Raw genomic sequence first — 19,043 nt, forward strand, 5'->3', positions numbered from 1 at the left:
CTCTGCGGGTAAGCCCTTGGGTCCTCTATTCACTTCGGGGGGATTGTGGATCAGTTCCGCCTCCCCCTCCCCATGGGACAGGAATCTCCAGGGCAAGTCATCTCTTTTACGGGGCCTGCCACAGGACCTGGTGCACAGGAAGCTCTCAGCAGCTAGCTGTCCATCATAACGTGAATGAGTGAATGAATGAATGACCAGGCTAGATAAACCAGCTCACCCCTCACTCTCTCTCCCCCTCACCGTGCTTTATTTTTCTTCTTCGCAGTTACGGCCAACTGCCGCATTGTGCATTGGTTGATGCATTCGTTGTCCACACCCCCCCACGAGAATCTATTTTAGAATTACATTTTAGAACCTAGAATGGAAACTCATGAAAGCAAGGGCTATTTAAAATTGCAACCTGACCCCAGCCCCCACCTCTATCCCTGTCCTTTGCTCTATTACCCCCGGAGCGCGCATGGCCCTGGGACATCCTTTGCCTTTGTTTTCTCTCTGTCTCCAGCCAGCTCCATGAGGTGCCCAGGTGCCCAGCGTTTGGGTTTGGTTCACAGCGGAATCTCAGACGTTTATCCTAGTGTCTTGCACACAGTAGGCACTCACCTCACGCTGTTGATGCCACTAAGGAAGGCGGGATTGCCAGGAAGGCAGTGGAGGTAGCCCAGGTGGAAAGGTTAGGGACTGCCAGGCTCCTCCTCGCCCAAACCAGCAGCCCGCCCCCAAGCTCGGCAGCCTGCCAGGCCGGGCAGGCAGGAGTTAAGCGACGCGCACGCTTGCTACCCGCAGGTGGCGCCGTCCCGCCTCGGTGCTGGACTCCGGGCGCTCTGAAGTGCGGGACAGAATCGCAGTGAACGCGGAGCCGAAGCTCAGCCCCGACTTGTTGATCTCGCCCAAGCAGCCGCTGCCTCCGCCACCACCGCCGGAGCCGGAGGAGGAGGAGGTGGAGCAGGAGTCGCCTCCCGAACGCGGTCCTGCCACCCGCGCCCGCAACGTCCGCCTGCGCCCCCAGCCTCGTAGAGCGCGTCCGGCTTCGCAGCGCCTGCAGCCCCGGCGTGGCGTTTGCCCGGCCGGCCGGCGTAGGCCGGGCCCGGCCGGGCCCCGGGTCCGCCGCTGCCCGCGGGCCGGGGTGCTCCGGCGGCCGGGGCGATGCGCGGTCCCTGGCCCCGGGAGGCGGCCGCCCTGAGGGTGAGTGTTGGGGAGTGCGGCCCGCGGCGAGGGCGCAGGGGGACGTGAGTGGGGGACTCGCCTACGGCGCGGCTCGGCCTGTTGGTCTACCCAGGCTCCGCGGCTCCAGGCTGGGGTGGGTGGGGGCGGGGGGCGTGCGGACAGGGGCTGGGGGCTTGGGGAGACGCATGATATCGTTCCTGGGCGAGGGGAGAGGGCGCGAGCTCCACTGCCAGGGGGCTCAGAGGAGCCCCCGAAATCACCAGTGCAAGCAGGAGGAGGGCACGTTTTGAAAAGGCCAGAAAATCCAGCTCGTTTCCCCGCCTCCTACCTCCCCCACCCCTTCCCTTCTAAGCCCCGGGAAAGGCGCAGAACCCGGAGTTATAAAAAGCCATCGCAGGAGAGGAGCGAGGAGGAGGAGGAGGAAGAGGAGGAGGAGGAGAAGGGGGCGGGGAAGGATCGAGGGGAAGACGGAGCAGGTGGGTCCCCAGGACTCCGCGCTCCTCCTGCGGTGGGTTAGGGGCACTGGGAGGGCGGTGTGGGAACCAGCGCTTTGCGTCTTCAGGGTTCATCTTGTCGCGGGAGCGACCTCAAGAGATACTCCCGTGGCCTGGGGAGAGGGGTCGCTCCACGACAGTGCGGGGCTGTCGTGACCACACAGTCTGTTGTGACCTCCGACAGGTGGGCACCTGAAATCCTGCAGAATTCCCCCAAATCTTTTAAGGTTTAGAAAAATCAAACCTGCTGCCATCTGCCATCCCCAGCCTTCAGATTCTAATTATCCCGGAACGTGGGGAGGAAAAGATGCAAAGTCTTTTTTAAAAAAAAGTTTTTCACGCAGCTCCCCTCTCTCCCCATTTTGGGGCCAGGTTCGAGACTCGACAGGGATAGCCAGAGAAAAGCGAGTTTCAGCACTCGAAGGGGCGGACAGCGCCCCGGGCGGCTGGGTCAGGCCTGGGCCTCAGAAACCCGGGTGGGGCCTCCCGGGTCCCTGGGGCGCCTCTTGGGGGCCCCCTCCCCGCTCCAAAGGGTGGCCAGTCACTCCATCCATGGGGTGGGGCGGACTTCAGCACCGGCGGGAGGGACAGCGCCCAGGCTTTCTGCCCCCCTGAGCTGCTTAAGCACCGGGAAGGTCAAGGCCAGCTGGGGCCCAGGTGGGGCCCCGCTGGAGAGGTGGGGAGGGGCCGTGCCTTCCTGTTTGTTTACCTGCGTGCACTTTCTGCCTCGCAGCCGTCGGGATGGAGGTGAGAAGACGGCCATAACGCGCGCCCGCGTGGCCCCCTGCACCCCCAACAGCCCACAGCGCTCCCTGCCCCCCTCCCCCACGGCGGCCGGCCTTGCCGTCCAGTGACTGCGGCCTGGGGGGGCAGGGGGGGAGGGGGCGGCCGGACCAGAGATGCCGGCGGGCATGACGAAGCATGGCTCCCGCTCCACCAGCTCGCTGCCGCCGGAGCCCATGGAGATCGTGCGCAGCAAGGCGTGCTCTAGGCGCGTCCGCCTCAACGTTGGGGGCCTGGCGCACGAGGTACTCTGGCGCACCCTGGACCGCCTGCCCCGCACGCGGCTGGGCAAGCTCCGTGACTGCAACACGCACGACTCGCTGCTCGAAGTGTGCGACGACTACAGCCTCGACGACAACGAGTACTTCTTCGACCGCCACCCGGGAGCCTTCACCTCCATCCTCAACTTCTACCGCACCGGGCGGCTGCACATGATGGAGGAGATGTGCGCGCTCAGCTTCAGCCAAGAGCTGGACTACTGGGGCATCGACGAAATCTACCTGGAGTCCTGCTGCCAGGCCCGCTACCACCAGAAAAAGGAGCAGATGAACGAGGAGCTCAAGCGCGAGGCCGAGACCCTGCGCGAGCGGGAGGGCGAGGAGTTCGACAACACGTGCTGCGCGGAGAAGAGGAAAAAGCTCTGGGACCTCCTGGAGAAGCCCAATTCCTCTGTGGCTGCCAAGGTGAGCCCGGGATCTGGGGGCTGCTGGGCTGCAGGACTCCGCCTGCGTACCCAGGTTAAGGATCTCTGCTGGGGGGACTCTGGTCTTCAAATAGGAAGACCAGGAACGGGGAGGGGCTATAGCCAGAGACCTTGGAGACAAGGACCGACCCCTTCCAAGGATCCTATGTGGTATCGGTCGCCCCATCCTTCTATTATGCAACACTTTATACCCTGACTTTGTTGGAGAAAGGGATTCACGGAGACGTACAAAAACCCACACAACAGGAGATGGATGTTGCAAATGCGGGAGAGAGGACAGAGAAGCAGTTCAGCCTTGCTGGGGCGGGGTACGGAGCCGTGTTTGGTCTCCTGGACATAACGCTCCCTTGTGAAGGCCCAGGCCCAGGCCCAGGCTGGCAGGGTGTCACCCTGCGATTTTCATTTACCCCTAAATGTATAACCCCGCTTCGCCTCAAGGAGGGAATGAAAGCAGCTTACAGACTTGCTTGGAGGACGTTGAGATACTGTTTTCAGTTTTTTATTTTTAAATCCTCACCCAAGGATATGTTTATTGATTTTAGAGAGCGAGAAAGGGTGGGGCCGGAGTGGGGGACGACTTTGATCTGTTGCCTCCCATGTGGGCCCTGACGGGTGATCGAACCCACATCCTAGGTATATGTCCTGACCAGGAATCGAACCTGCAACCTTTCGGTGTGTGGGACAAGCTCCAACCAACTGAGCCACCCACCGGCCAGGGCCAGGCCATTTTCACATAAGTAAGGAAAACGAGGCAAAGGGACTCTGAGGGGTGGGCGGGCGTGCGTGTGCGTGACGCATGCGGCTGGTTGTGGATGCTTGTGGCTGAAGAAGGGTCACCCCTTGATTTGCTCTTTATTTATGTGGTGAGTTTATTCCAAGAAGGGTTTGATGCAGGTTGTAAAGATGCTTTCGCCATTGGAAGGAGATGTAAACTTCAAGACAGGAGGGAAGAATGAGGCAATGTGGACAATAAATCAGGAGGCAGGGATGAGTTTATTACCCCCCCGGGGGCCGGGGGGTCTGTGTGGTGCCGGGTAAAGGCTGAGGGTGTAAGGGACTCAGAGAGGCTAGGCCAGAATGGGAGCAACTTCTCTGTGTCCTACAGGGGTTTGGGGCTGCCTTGAAGAGACAGGGGCCTGCCTTCCTGTGGCCGGTATGCTAGATGTCAGAATAAAGGACAGCACGGTGCGTGCAGCCCCATCGAGGAGTTCATCTGGGGCCCAGGGGGAGGCCAGAAAAGGGAGGTGTTGATGTCACAATCCAGGAGGACCAAGTTGGAAAAGACGTGTTGAACATAACTCGCCCTCTGAGAGCGGAGCCAAAAAAGCAGGGTGGGGGTGGGGGGTAGGGTCGATGTGTTCGTGGAAGAAGAGGAAACAAGGAGAAGGGAGCCTGCGTGGCAGCCATGATGTCCTAGCCAGGGCCGCCTTCAGCCAGCCTGGCCTCTCACTGTGTGGGACCCCCGGGCTCGGTTAGCTCCTCGCGAAGGCTCAGTTGCAGGGCCAGGTCTGAAGGGGACCCTGTGGGGTCCTTTCCCCAGAACTGACCACCCAAGGAGACATTTTGGGAGGGGGGGTGCAGGATGCAGGAGGGGCTAACTGGCAGGAGCGTGGAGGAAAGCCCGCAGGTTTTCCCTCTCCCCTGTTGGGTCTTGAAGAGGACAGATCCCGGGGCCTGATTTCTCTCTTCTGAGGCTGCGGGCTGTCTCTGGCCATAATCCTGCCCCAGGTTTTGTGTCCAAAATGCCTCCCTCTTAAGACAAAGTCACTCACCCTTAACCGGCTTAGGATCAACAGACTTATTTTGCTATTTCCAGGCCTGACACAGGTCCCTGCCCTCCACATCCTGTCTGGGCCCGGACTTGACTCTCCCTCCTCCCCGCCCCGGCCCCTAAGACACGAGAGTGAGGGGCGGGGCAGAGCAGGGGAGGGTCGCAGGCAAAGGCTGTGTGTCGATTGGCATCTGGAAGCTCCGGCTTGCAAAAGACGCTGTTTGGGAATAAACAGCCTCCTCTCTCCTCTGGGTTAATCCACTTGCAGGGACAGTTTTGTGACCTCTCTGTGATCCCAGGCTCAGCCAGCACACATTCCTGGCAGATGGACAGTCTAGGATGTTCTGCAGCGAGAGCTGAGATGGGAAGGCAGGCCAGCTCATTGGCTCTCAGTGTAGAAATCCTGACTCTCACTGATCAAAAACACCCACTGTGTAAGAAGTATCACAACGCAATTAGTCCCTATACTGATTCTCTATTATTATCTCCCCTTTCCCAAATAGGGAGACTCAGAGAGGTTAAGTAACTTGCCTAAGGTCACACAGCAGGCAACACAGGAGTAGCCAGAAATTCAAACTCGAGTGTGATTTCAAAGACCCTGTTCTTTCCATCGTGAATAAGTGATGTAGTCTCCTTCCCGATCTCTCTGTTTCTACTTCTGCCCCTTGCAATCCACTGCCCACACAGCAGCCAGAGTGAGCCTTTCAAAATGTAAATTGGATCCCATCATTCACCTGCTCAACATCCTCCAGAGGTTTCCCATCTCACTCAGAATAAAATCCCAACCATCACCAGGGCATCCCCGACCCCAGTGAATCCTGGCCTGTGACCTCTCTGAGCTGTGCTTCTACCCTCCTCTAGCTCACTCGCTCCGCCCCCACCTAGACAGGTCAGGCTGTATCCTGCTGCCCCAGGACCTTTGCGCTTGCTGTTCCTGCTACTTTGAATGCTCCTTCTCACACTGTCTCACGGCCAGCCGCTTCTCGTTCCTCATGTAAGCAGGCCCCTGCCCAGATAGCCCATCCTCAGAGAGACCGCTCCTGGGCCCTGTCGAAAACAGCCCCCTTCCCCTCAGTCTCCGTCCCATCACGCAGTGTCGGCGCTGCACAGGCTCGGAGCCCCATCTGAAATGACGTCTGCTTCCTTTCGTTTCTCTGTCTCTCCCACACGTGAGTGTGAGCGCTGTGAGCTGCATTTACTGCTCCGTGCCCAGCACCCAGCACACGGAGCCTGGCATGGAGAAACTCAAACAGCTACATGTAGAATGAATGAATGGACCAAGCGATCAGCCAGTCACTGTGTCTCAGGGTTGGGGAATCTGTCACGCCTTCCTCACTGCCTGCCTGCACCCCAGGTCTCTGTGCTCACCTCACCCCCCCCCACCCCCCAGCCCCAATTTGGATGCCTTGCCAGTCAGGCAGCGAGGCCTGTGGAAACTTCGCAGAGGCCACAGAAGGAGAGAGTAAAATGGAGGACCATTCCTGAGTGGTTGTGAGATTCAGAAATCTCACACATCTAAGAGCGAGAACAGACCTGGGGTGCAGGCCCGGCTCCAGCACCCTCCCCAGTTTCTGGCCTTAGGCAAGTTCTTCCAGGCTCCGAGCCCCAGCCCCCACCTGTGAAATGGAGGTAAAAGGGCCCCCCTTGCAGGGTCATTGTGAGTGTTTGCCAAATCGCACGGTAGGAGGGCGGCCTGTTGTTGTAAATATGAGGAGCAGAGTTCTTTCTGCATGGCTGGGTGGGCTGAGCTGCGGCAAACCCTTTCCTTGTGATAGCGGCACCGGGAGGCTGAGCTGTCGCTGTTAATAATTGATGGGCTGTTCTGGCAACGCAGAGGCAAACCGAAGCGCAGGCACTCGCCTTCGCCGTCAGGGGAGCGAAAAATCAAAATCCATTAGGCAAAAGGCAGTGTGATTGATTCTCGTTTGGAACTGGGGTCAGCCCCAACAGAGTGAAAGGGTTTCGGTGCTGGGCCACCACTGGGTTTCCGCTTTCTCAGAAAACTACAGGCTTTCTCAGTAGGAGAGAGTGGGGACTAATTCGCCAGGCTAGGAGCGTCTGTGCTCCCCAGGGCCATCTCTGGGTCTGAGCCCTGAGATAACTCCTTAGTATCCAGAGTAGCTGCTGTCTACTGTGCCAGGCACTGATTAGTGGAACTTTACGCCCACCATCTCATTGAAATCCCTGCAACAATCCAGACAGTCTGCCCATTTGGGCTGCAAGTAACAGAATAAAAAACTCGAAGTGGCTTCTATAAGGAGGAAGATGTATCATCTCACATAACAGGAAGTTCCAGGGTAGCAGGTTTCGGGATAATGGCTCCATTGTGCCATCAGGATTCTAGATTTTTTTTTTAATCTTTTGGCTCCTCCAGCTTCTACAGGTGGCTTGGCCTCAGGCTGGATGCCTCATATCACAAAATGGCTGCCCAGTTCCAGCCTTCTAGTGTTGACACACGATATCCAACTAGCGACATGGGGCATCTCATCCTATGTGCCATGTTTTCCCCTGAGATAAACCCTTTCCCAGAGCCCCCTTAAATCCCATTGGCCAGGATCAGGTCACATGCTCATTCTACGGGGAAGCCTGGGAAATCACGTGTCTGGCATTCTCAGATGAAGGAGAGAATGGATTTGATGAATGGTGTTAAGACTCTTACAAACAGGAAATAAATGGAGGTGCTAAGTGGCGAAGTCACTTGTCGGAGTGTACACAGCCAAGTGCTCGGTAAATATTTGTCGAAGGAATGAAGCCGGCCGAGCCAGAGTTTGAACCTAGGGTGGTCTGTTCCCAAGCCAGTGCTTCTTAATCCTGGAATCCTTCAAGCTCAGTGAGCTCCTGTGCTCAATGGTGACCCACTTCTTTGGGCTATTTTGATGATTCAGTGAGATTTCAGATGTAAATGTAATTTGCAAATGGAAAGCACTTTATTAGCGTGAATTTTTATAATCAGAAGAGGGAGTATTCTTGACTCAGGGACAGTGGTCAGTAGTCTGCCCACCACAGACTTGATTAAGAATCAGCTCTGGAGTCCAACAGATGTGGTCTGTTCCATCCTACCGGGAATATGACCTTGGGCGGACTCCTTTCCTTCTCTGGGTCTCAGTTTCCTCATCGAGGAAAGGGAGCCCACCACGCAGGGCCATTAGGGGACAATCTGCATAAAGAGCGTGGGCCAGTGCCCAGCCCATGGTAAGCGTTCAGTAAATGACAATGGCGATTATTAGTGTCATCGCTGAATTCTTCTAGTCTAGCTACCTCCCTGGCTGGCAGCCTCTCCCGTGGCAGCGCTATTGATGGTGGCGGATCACTTCCTGCGCTATTAGGACTCCATGCCACTAGTGTGATGGAGCTTCTGCTTCCCTGGCCTGAACCCAGGGGGCATCCATGCACCCTCATCGAGAAAAAATGAGGGAAACCAGCTCAGAACTCATGGGGTTTCTAGGTGTTGTGAGTCATCTGGCTGAGGCTCTTACTGGCCCCGGGTCGGGCATCCTGGATGCTTGTGTTTATTTATGGGAGACCTTATGCCAGAGATTCAGAATCCTGGCTGTGGGGTCAGAGAGACCCGGGTTTGAATCCCAGCCCTGCCATTTCCTAGCTCTGGACTTTGTGCAAATCCTTTCCCCTCCCATAGCCCTAAGTGAAGGTGGTGATACACAAACCCACCTGGCAGGGTTGCCCAGAGGATGAAGCACGGCAGTGCTCATAAAGTGCTGAAGCCACGCTTCATCAACCCTGTGTCCCCATTTGACAAAAGGGAACCCGGAGGATGCGTCGCACAACAACCTGATGAAAGACCCAGAGCCCATTTCCAGACCTCTCGGACCCTCCTGTTACCCTCACCGAGGCTCAGGGATCGTTCCGTTTCTCCAGGATGCTTGTCCGGGATGAGAGACTTTGGCAACTGGTCTCTCGGGGGTTTTGAAAGCCTCTGATAGGCTAGAGGACGTGGAAATGCTTAGGAAGAAAAAGCGGTGGCTAAAGGAGCAGCGCGGCCAGAGCTTAATTAACGGGAAGAGAACAAGCATGCATTAGGCGCCAGCTCCACACCCAGCACTTGGTGCACTTCTAGACCCGAGGGCCTTAGGGAGAGGAGCCCTGATGGGAGAGCGGGATCGCCCCAGTTCAAAGTTTGGCCTCTACTCACTAACCATGTGATTTGGAGCAAACTACTGCATCTGCCTGTGCCCCGGTTCCTTGACTCATACAACAGGCGCCGTAGCAGCGCCTGCCTCATTGCATGGCCGCCAGGATTAAATGAGTCCGTGCGTGCAGAGCACTCCAGCTAGGGTCTGATGCCTGGAAAGCCCTCCAGAACTGCTTTTTTTTTTTTGGTTGTTATTGTCTCATTTAATCCACCTGACAATCCCGCTGGAAAAATAAGCTCCTTTCCAAAAAAAACTATTATTCTTGCAAAACGATGCATGCTCACAGCCCCCAGGATGAAGCGCAGACCCCTTACCCCGGCCTTCAAGGCCTCAGCCAACACCTCCACCTTCCTCTCCTCCCAGCCTCCCCCCGTGGTGTGGTCTCCTCCCGCCACACCCGCCTTTTGGCCTTCCTCGAATGGTCCTCCCTCCCCAGTCCCGCTCCACACCTTTGCCCAAGCTGATTCCTCTGCTGTGCACCGTCTTCTTCCTCCCGCCTGCCTGCAGCCTTTCCCTTCCCACCTTTCCAGGCCCAGCTTCTCCCTCGCTCCCTCCGCCACCCACACCCCTTTCCGGCAGCTCTCACTGCTGCCTCCTCTGTGCCCTGGAAACCTGATGTTCAGACCTGCCTGGCACAGAACACTGTGAAGGCCAGCTCATGCGTTATTCTGGGGATGTTAGGACTGACCCACAGAGAGACAGGAATGCTCAGGACAGTGGGCCCGGAAACCAGTACTTTTGAGCTGGGCGCCCTAAGGCACATGACTTAACTTCTCTGATCAACTTCCTGATCCATAATTTGGGACCAACCCTATATTAAACCCTCAGAGTAGTGCCTGGCACTCAGCAAGGGTGCAGTACAAGTTAAGTAGTGTTGTTTTAGTTGTTGCATTTCACTAGTAGTAAGCATGAGTTGAGTGAGTAAGCGGATAAATTTGCATGATCTTATGACGCCCGGTCAGAGGGGTCTCCCGTACAAGGCAAGGGTCTCCCCAGAATAGCCTTCCATCTCCTCCTCCCTCCCTTGTCTCCACCTGCCCACTCCCGTGTCCACACTGCCTAGGCCAGAAGGTGGTGACAGCTCCCCTCTTCCATTCACAGCAAGGACAAGGACAAAATTAGACGTGTGGGGTGTTCCCTCACCCCTGGCTGCTCCATTGCAGTCTGCAGCAAGGCCGGTCTCCACCATAACTGCCCACCACGCCTGGCAGGTGGACAGTGCCTTTGAGAGAATAATGTCACATTTGCCAATTCCACACCATCGCTCCCATCCGCCAGGTAATGGACTTGGAATCAAACAGATGCTAAAAATAAACTACTACCTTTCACTAATTGCTGCCTAGGGCCCTTCCCAGAGTCTTTCCAAGGCCTGTGTGGTCCTTGGGGCCCTTGACCTTGGCCAGCACTGCCTCTCAGAGTCCTTGCAGACCAAAGAGGCGGCCCGAGATCGCCCTGTCGGGGCATGAGAGAAGCAGAGCGAAAGGCAGAGATAAGATGATAGTGTTAGCCAGCCTTCCGTCTGCTCCTCAGGTCTGGAGTTCCCACTGTCTCTCTGAATGGATCGATTTTCTTTTATCTCCTATGCCTTGGATGAGTTTGCAGATCCTTTATTGTTCCTTGAAATACTGACTGCAATTTGACTCTGTCGCTCCCTCCTCTTCCTGGGACAATCCTCTTGGTTTCAAAGTTAGCTTCCTTTCTAGGCTTCTCTGATCCTTAGAACTCTGTGTGGGTGTATGTGCGTGTTTTGAGGTCCTGCCTCAGTGCCACCTGTTCTTTGTATGACAGACATTTATAGCTATGTGCCAGGAACCGTGCTGGGTGCTTGACAAGCACTTGTGTGTCTATTAGTTAGGATTTTGGGGCGCTGCAGTGACAAAAATGCAGCTGACATGGACTTAAGCAAAAAAAAAAATTGTGTGTGTGTGTGTATCCTTGATTAAATAAGTCTTTAGGGAGGGCTGAATCCAGGGACTTAAATCGGTCATCAAGACTTGGTTCCCAGTATCTCTAACCCTTCTTCTCTGTGGTGGCTTCTCAGCAGGCTGCACCAACAAGGCTGAAAAGATAGTTTCCAGCAACTCCAGGCTTCCATCCTGGGGGGGGGAGGGGGAAGCAAGCCTCTTTCCCAATAGTTCCAACAAAATCCCAGGGCCAATTTTTATTGGCCCATCCCTGAGCCAATCACTTAGCTGGATATGGGTCACATGCCAATAGCTGGAGCTAGGATGAAACCGAGAATGGGAATGAGAGGGTCCCCCAAAGAAAAATTCAAGTACTGTTTCCCAGAGAGGGAAGACTAAATGTAAGCTAGCAAAAAAGACTCCACAGCCATTATGGAGTTTATAGCCTAGTGGAGGGAGTTAGACTTTAAACAAGTAAAAAATTCAATGAAAGAGTAACCGCACAGTGCAATATGCATGCTGTGAAGGGAAGAAGCAAGGTGTTTCGATGGCTAATAACACACCGTGGTCAGAGAGGGCCTTTAGGTGTGCTTGGCCCTTTCTGAGAATCTGCGCTTGGTTTTTCTCCTTCCAGAGCTGCAGAAATGATCTCCTGTTTTCTACAAGTTTTGTTTCTACCTCCCCTGCTCTGGTTAGCACATTCCTTCTGGCCTTATCTCCCCAACTAAAGCAGAATGTTCTCCAAGTCTAGGACTGTATCTTACTAATGTCTGCGCTCTGAAGCAGGGTGGGTGGGCTTCCTGGTTTCTAGATGACGTTTAATTGGTACATCTGCCACATTCATTTACGTACTACCTAAGGCTGCTTTTGGAAACAGCAACATTGACAGGAAAAGTTTACAGACCTGTGTTCTAGAGCCACCTCGGGCCTGGTGCCGGGGAGGGGCTTTGTCAGAGGGGGGCTGCAGGGCGGGAGGGAGGAAGGGAAAGCACAAGACAGCTGTGTGAGCTTAAGGACATCCCTTAACCTCTCTGGGACTCTGGCTCCATGTCTTGCGATGCCAGCTGCCCCTTCTCATCCTTCATGTCTTAGCTCATGTGTCACCTCTTCAGAAAGGCCCTCCAGGACGCTGAATGATCGGTTTGGACTGGGTGCTGTTTACGCTCTTTCCGAGATAAAATACCACCGGTTTCTTCTGAGATGAGGCCCACGCGGGGCAGCCGCCCTTCCCTTCCCCTTTGTCAGGGCTTTTGCTCCTCTCGTGGGCCATGTGCCGACTTCCCGGAAGGAAAAGTGGAAAAAACCCCAGAGACATGCGTTTACAACCCCCACCCTGCCTCCCAGGAGGGTCTGTGAGACAGACCCTTCAGCTCCCTGGGGCTCCGTTTCCTCGGTTTCCTCTCTGGGCGTGGTGACTGTGCCAGGTCAGAAAGATGGGGCACTCACTCACCTGGGCCACTATGTGTGTGTGTGTGTGTGTGTGTGTGTGCGCGCGCGCGTGTGCGTGTGCACGTGCGTACATGCATGCGTAGGTGTGCAAGCCCAGCACTGTGTGGCCCAGCACAGATGCTCGTTGGTTTTCCTTCTTCCTTCCTTTTCTCAAACGGGAGAGAGGAAAGAGCGTCTGCCCCAAACCCCGCCTTAACCTGGCCTCTGCTGACGCGATGCTCGCTCAAACCCCACACGCAGTGTCTGTGCTGAGGAGTGACTGGAGGGGGAGGGGCTCATACACTCCCCCACCCCCCACGCCCAGTCTCCGTCACACCCCCGTGAAGCTCCATCAAATGCAGCCACAGGCAAGTCCCCCGGTGCCCTCTCCCTCCCGCCAGGTTGCTACCCCCAAACCCCTACCCCTGCATACAAATTTTAGACCATGATTGGCCTCATGACTGGGAGAATAGGCCAGTCCAAGAGGTGGTCTTCCAGACAGATTGAGAAACCCGTGGTGTATGTGCGTCTGCTGTGTGTGTGCTGTGTGTAGTGTGTGATGCGTGCCATATGTGTTGTGTGTTGTATGTGCGTGGTGTGTTGTGTGCCCCTAGTACCGAGGGACCCACTGGCAGGGCCAGCTACAGACTCGGAGGGGTGCGGTGCAAAATGAAAGTGCAGCGCCCTCGTTCAAAAATCCACGGAGACGGTGAAGTGTTCAGCCTAGCGGGGACCTTCTGAGCACAGGGCCCCGTGTCGCTAGGTAGGCTGCACCCCAGGAAGCAGGCCCTGCTCTCTGGGAAGAATGACTCGGAGGGCCTGGGGAGGAGTAGAAGGCCCCTCGGTCCTGGAGAAGCTGTCAAGGAAAAGGTGCCTCCTCAAGCTCTCTGCCCAGGGACACGGAGGCCAGAGCAGGGACCTCAAACTCAGATGGCTCCAGGGGCCAGGCGGGTGGTGTTAACGAGTGAAGCAGTTGGATGGAAGAATGGGGGTAGGGCAAGTTCAATGCGGAAGCCAGGTCACACTCAGCCTTAGTGACGAGGAGGCAGCTGGGAGTGGTGGGGACTGTGGTAAACCGGGCCACGCGCTCCCATCTAAAGAGTCAGCTGGTGTTCGGCTCCAGGCTGGGTTCCTTTCTGGGCCCAGCCAGACATTTCAATTTTCATGTGCGGTATCCCAACTTGAATGTTGGCAAATGATTTTTAAAAATTAAAGAATTTGTCCCGGGCAGGTGTGGTTCAGTGGACTGAGCAACAACAGCCTATGAACGGAAAGGTTGCTGGTTTGATTCCTGACCAGAGCACACGCCTGGGTTGCGGGCCAGGTCCCCATTCGGGGGCGCTGTATCTCTGGCACATCGAAGTTTCTCTCCCTTTCTTTCTCCCTACCGCCCCCCTCTCCAAAAATAAATAAATTTTAAAAAATTAAAGCATTTGAGTGGGCCAGACAAAACCTGTCTGGGGACCACAGTTAGCCCTTGGGGCTCCAGTTTTTGCCCCTGGGAGCAGAGAGCCCTTGGATGGAAAGCAACGGGGGAAGGGCCATTTCTTGCCTCTGAGGCCCTCCCATGAGGAAGGGGGACAAGAAGAGAGCAGAGCGTGGGTGGCAGAAGCAGCAGGTCTCCCCCCCACCCTCTCCTTACTCCTGGCATGAAGCACAGCACAGGGTGACAAGTGTTTGTTGAGTGAATGACTGTCCCACTCAGCTGGGACTTGGCTTCAAAACCCAAGGCGGCTTACACCTGGTGGATGCCAGCACACGTCAGGGAAGTTCGTGGTAAATCCTTAACTCATTAGCTAATGGGATCCAACATGCCCCTCCCCAGCCTCAGCCAGAGCAGGAAGAGAAAGCTTCTGTAGCGGTTAGACAAAAGCACCGGATATTGAGTCTGCAAACCCGACTGGCTCTGAGCCTCAGGTTCCTCATCCGCACAATGGGGACAATAAATTCCCCGAGCTTGTCCGGAGGAACAAATAACACAGAAGCATGTGAAATGCTCAGCAAAGTGCCTGACATGCAGCAAATGTAAGCTGGTGTTACTTTTATTATTTTGATTCATCATCTGAACATTTGACTTATTTCTAAGTAAGGGCTGTGGGCCTGTGGTAGAATTTATTGTATAGAATTAAACTTCGTGTCTCTGTGGAGTGTTCTCAGTGCCACAGATTCAAGCTGGAGAGCTTGGGCATCCAGAAATTCTTGGTAGAGATGAGCGTGCCGGGGACCGGAATTCTGGAGTTCAAGGCTGGAACTTCGCCACTCGGGACCACCGTTCTGATATTCATTGTTGAAGCGCCACCACTCAAGGTCACAGCTCTGGGGTTCAAGGTCAGAAGCCTGCCATCCATTGTCAGAATCCTCAGTTCCGTAATTGGACCCAAGGAGCATGTGTCTAGGGCCTCACTACTCGTGATTGAAACCGTAGCGGGCAAGGTCGGAACGCTGGTGTTCCGGGTTGGAACGCGTGTTCGTAGCCGGAATTCTGAGGTTCAAGGTCAGGACACTTTGGTGATGTTCATGACCGGGATTCTGGCAGGCACATTTGGAACACCGATGTTTGGAGTCGGAACTCTTGTTCCCAATTCGTCATTTTGTGTGTCTTGTCCCTTATGTGTCATTAACTCCTCACCGTCCACAACTCCTGGCACGGTTTCTGAAGACACGAACCACAGAAGGTGCCCAGACCTCTCTGTAGCCAGTGGGGTCCTATTACTTATGCCTCTTTTTCACACTGTTTCTGACGCCCACCCACTCGGGAGGTGCTGGTGGAGGGGACACGATTCTTGGGAAGGCAACTGAGGAATGGCCCCCCGCCTCGCCCCTGCCCAAAACCCTTCAACCTGTTGTCAGCTTCATTTCAATCCCCCTTTCCTCGCTGGCCGACCTGGAGCAGGCCCAGGTGGGGGGGGCCTGGACAGTTTCCCCACCCTGTCCCCAGAGAAGGGCAGACGGTGTCAGGCGAGGGTCAGAACGGTTCCCGTGGCTTGCAGCTCCGCGGCCCAGGAGCTGTGTGGCTGGCAGCGACACATGAGGAAGTGGAGCACTTTGCTGGTCACTGTGGTCACACCAAATGCATCGTCGGTGCCAGCTGGGGAGGCTCATTGATCACCGGGTGGAGAGATGCTAAAAATCATCTTTTTTTTTTAAGAGATCGAGAAAGGAAGGAAGGGAGAAAGGGAGAGGAACATCTGTGTGCGAGAGAGACATCTATCAGTTGCCTCTCACACGCCCCGTACTGGGGACCTGGCCCACAACCCAGGCATGTGCCCTGAATAGGAATCGAACCACTGACCTTTCGGTTCGCAGGCTGGAGCTCAATCCACTGAGCCACACCAGCCAGGGTGCTAAAGGACCGTCTTTAAACTCTACTTACAATAGTGCGCTCCGTGGAAAGGGAGGCGGCAGAGACGAGGTGCTGGGTCCCAGCCCCTAGTAAATGGCTATATTCCACCCTCCCCCCAGCCTTCACGCTCCATCCTTTGCCTTCCTTTGTTTTCCGTCATGGACCTTTACAGTGCCTGGTATGTGATTTGTTTATTTGGCTCTTGTCTGCCTCATCCCACGACATCATACGTTCCATCCGAGACGGACTTGGCCAGGTTGTACTGCTGCCTTCCCATGCTAACACGGTGGTGTCCAGCATATAGTGGGTACCAAACAAAAACCTGTTGAATAAATGAATGAATGAAAGGAATGAATGAATGAATGAACGTTGCCATTCAGATATGGTGCACTCACTCCATGCAGAGCCCACCTCCCGTCTCGTCCACTCCACCTGTGCAGAGTTTTGGGATGGGGGTGAGGGAAGGATGCAGTGGGGAGGGCCGTTATCCCGTCCTGGCTTCTAATTGCCGTCAGGATAACTTCCAAGAGCCCTACCTGGCCACTGAGGGTCTGTGAGCACCCACCTTCCCATCGCACACACCTCCTGTGGCCCCCTGCTTCCTTTCCCAGGTCCCCAGGACATCATTCTGGGTCTTGCCTGAGGCGCTTCGCACGTGCTGTGTTGACTAGATCCTGCAGCCCCTACCCTGGCCCTCTTGGCCACCTTTGCTCTTCTTTTAGGACTCTGCTTACATACTCTTCCCTTGAACTTCCCAAACTTGATGCCCTTCCCCTCACCGTGGGCCCTCGGTCAGTGCCTTCGGATCCCCAAGTTCATCACTGTAGGCACCGTCTGCCCTGACCGGGAGATTTCTTACGAGGGAGGTGGGGGTCAGAGCCCCTTTCTTGTCACTCAGAAAAATGCAGAACCTGGCCACCTCCCAGATATGAGACTTTCTCACTTGAGGGAGGAGGAGTTTGGGTCTCCCAGGGGGATGTCTTGGCTACCCTCTGAAGCCTACCCCATACCAGCCCCGTGCTGTGGGCCCTCTGTCCCCTCAGTCACTGCTCACCCTTGACCTGCCCCTGCTGAGGATGCTGCGAGTTTGGAGGACGCAACACAGCCTATTCCTCTGATGACACCCACACAGCTAACTAACGCTCCTCTGCCACCCTACAGGGGTTATTAACTCATGTGGTAGCCCTCACAGTGCCCTGTGAGGAAGGCACTGTTATTATCCCCATTTTACAGATGAGGAGGCTGAGCCCCAGAGAGGTTGGCTGAGTTACACATGCAAGGACAGAGCTAAGAGGTGGCAGGGCCGTGTTCGAAGCCAGGCTGTCACTTCCCAAGCCCAGGCCCCAGACCAGCGCATCTCTCTGCCATCCTCTCCACAGTGCTCCCCTCACTTGCTTCCTCCTTTTATTCTTAGGCTCTTGCCTTCCTCTTTCTGCTCTTCTCCCTTTTCTCCTTAAGTAACTCAAACTCCTCAAGGTGTTAAACAGTCCCATTGTGTGAATGTTTTGTTATATTTCCCAAATTTCCCAAATTCACTGGTGAATGGGTTGGGGGGAGGGAGCGAACCTCCTCCCAGGGGCCTGCAAGGCCAGCTCCGCCCACCCCCAAACTCTCTGACTTCATCCATCTCCTATCACAGCTTCTGCCTTTGCAGCCACGCTCATCTCAGACTTACCAAATTCCTTCTGCCTCAGGCCTTTGCACGTGCTGTTCCCTCTGCCTGGAATGCTTTTCCTCTCTTCTTCACCCGGTTCTTACCTGCTCATCCTGAAGCTCCCACATCGAAGGTTTCCTCCTCTGGGGAGCTTTCTTTCGTATGTGAACAGGTGAAATCCCCCAGGTGTGGTTTTCAAAGTTCTGCGTGCCTATCGTGTTTGCATTACAATTTCACGTCCCTTCAGCGATTGTGTGATTACTGCGTGCCCTCCCCCAGCCCCAGTGGCCTGTGAGCTCCCAGGCGGTGGGACTCACCTGCTGTGCTCTGTGCCTACCTCCGCGCTGGCACTCCGCAGAATCATGTTGAATGAATGGGAGGCTGAGTGAATTCAGAGGCTAGTCACAGTTGGCAGAAAGCTAACATCACACTTCTTTTCAGTGGGGAGTGGATTAGAAAGTCTGAAATGTCTAGCTGGAACTCGATCCAGAAGGTTCTTATCATCCCAGGCTGAGAGGAACAAGGGCTCCACTTTTTTTTTTGCAAACAGTCAAGTGTCTTCTCTGCTGCTCGCAAAGTGTTGAATGGTGAATACAGTGTCTTCTATCAGATTCTTAAAGGTACATACCTGGGTTATATTTTGTAGGATGCTATTGGATTTTCCTTAAGCAAACACCATAATAGGAAGGCTCTGAACCCAGGAAACGGAAGTTCTAAGGGAGGTTTTAAAATGATGGGTCCCGGCGAATTCACCAGATACGTGGTTTACTTAGAAGTGGTACTACCTTCGGGGGCAGGTGGACATGGTTCAAATCCCAGCCCCACCACTAGTGCCTGTGGCTCGGACAGGCCATGTCCTCTCGCTGAAATAACATTGGCTCCAAACTCCATCCTCCGAGCACCAAAGACAGCAGAAAAAAAAAGGCCCTCATTCCTGGCTGTTCCAGCAAAAGTCCCAGGACTGGCTCTGATTGGACACACTTGTACCATGTGCTCATCTCTGAGCCAATCTCTGTTGTCAAAGGAAAACATAAATGTGAGGACCACCACTGAGCCCAGGGGAAAATTCCTAAAATAGGAATTTGCTTCATATTCTTTTTTAAAAAAATCAACTCATTTATTTTATTTCAATCAAGTTGTTTCCAGAGGAAATTAGACATCACGAAGAATTGGTACCATTTGCCATGAATCATGTCGTGAATTTCTAGCCGGTTGTCGGAGCCCAACACCTACTCTCCCGGGGTTAAAAGGGGAGACGTATGTGTTTTGGAGAAGTGTTAAAATCCCATTCGCCTCAAACTGGGACTTTCCCCGCCAGGGAGTCTGGAGGCTGGAAGGAGAATGGGAAAGACTGGCACCTTCTCACTCTGAATCCATCTGATTGGGTGTCTTGTCCTTGTGCAGCTAAACCAGTCTTGGCTCCCCCGTGAGAATCATCTGAGAATCTTCACGAGTCCTAATACCAGGCCACCCCCCGCCCCCGCCCCCGCCAGACCCATTAAGTCAGAATCTCTGGGGGTGGGACTCAGGGACTGATGGTTTTCAGAGCTCCCGAGGTGACACCACTGTGCAGTGAGGGGGGAAAATTCAGATTTCTCCCTGGGAGGCGGGGCTGCCCTGGGCTGGTTAGGGTGTCTCAAAGAGTAGG

The 19,043-nt window shown here is 55.0% G+C and overlaps 1 protein-coding gene across 1 annotated transcript in view; it reads left to right on the forward strand.

Annotated features, from left to right (window-relative positions):
- The first annotated feature begins 829 nt into the window (after positions 1-829).
- Positions 830-19,043, forward strand: part of KCNB1 (potassium voltage-gated channel subfamily B member 1) — a 79,792-nt gene continuing 61,578 nt past the window's right edge. The window contains exons 1-2 of the mRNA XM_045832806.1: positions 830-1,182; positions 2,392-3,124. Of these exons, the coding sequence (XP_045688762.1) occupies positions 2,558-3,124 (567 nt within the window). The 5' untranslated portion in view covers positions 830-1,182; positions 2,392-2,557. The remainder of the gene's footprint in view (positions 1,183-2,391; positions 3,125-19,043) is intronic.

This window comes from Phyllostomus hastatus, unplaced genomic scaffold, assembly GCF_019186645.2.
Source record: "Phyllostomus hastatus isolate PE091 unplaced genomic scaffold, TTU_PhHast_1.1 phas_contig_17, whole genome shotgun sequence".
NCBI lineage: Eukaryota > Metazoa > Chordata > Mammalia > Chiroptera > Phyllostomidae > Phyllostomus > Phyllostomus hastatus.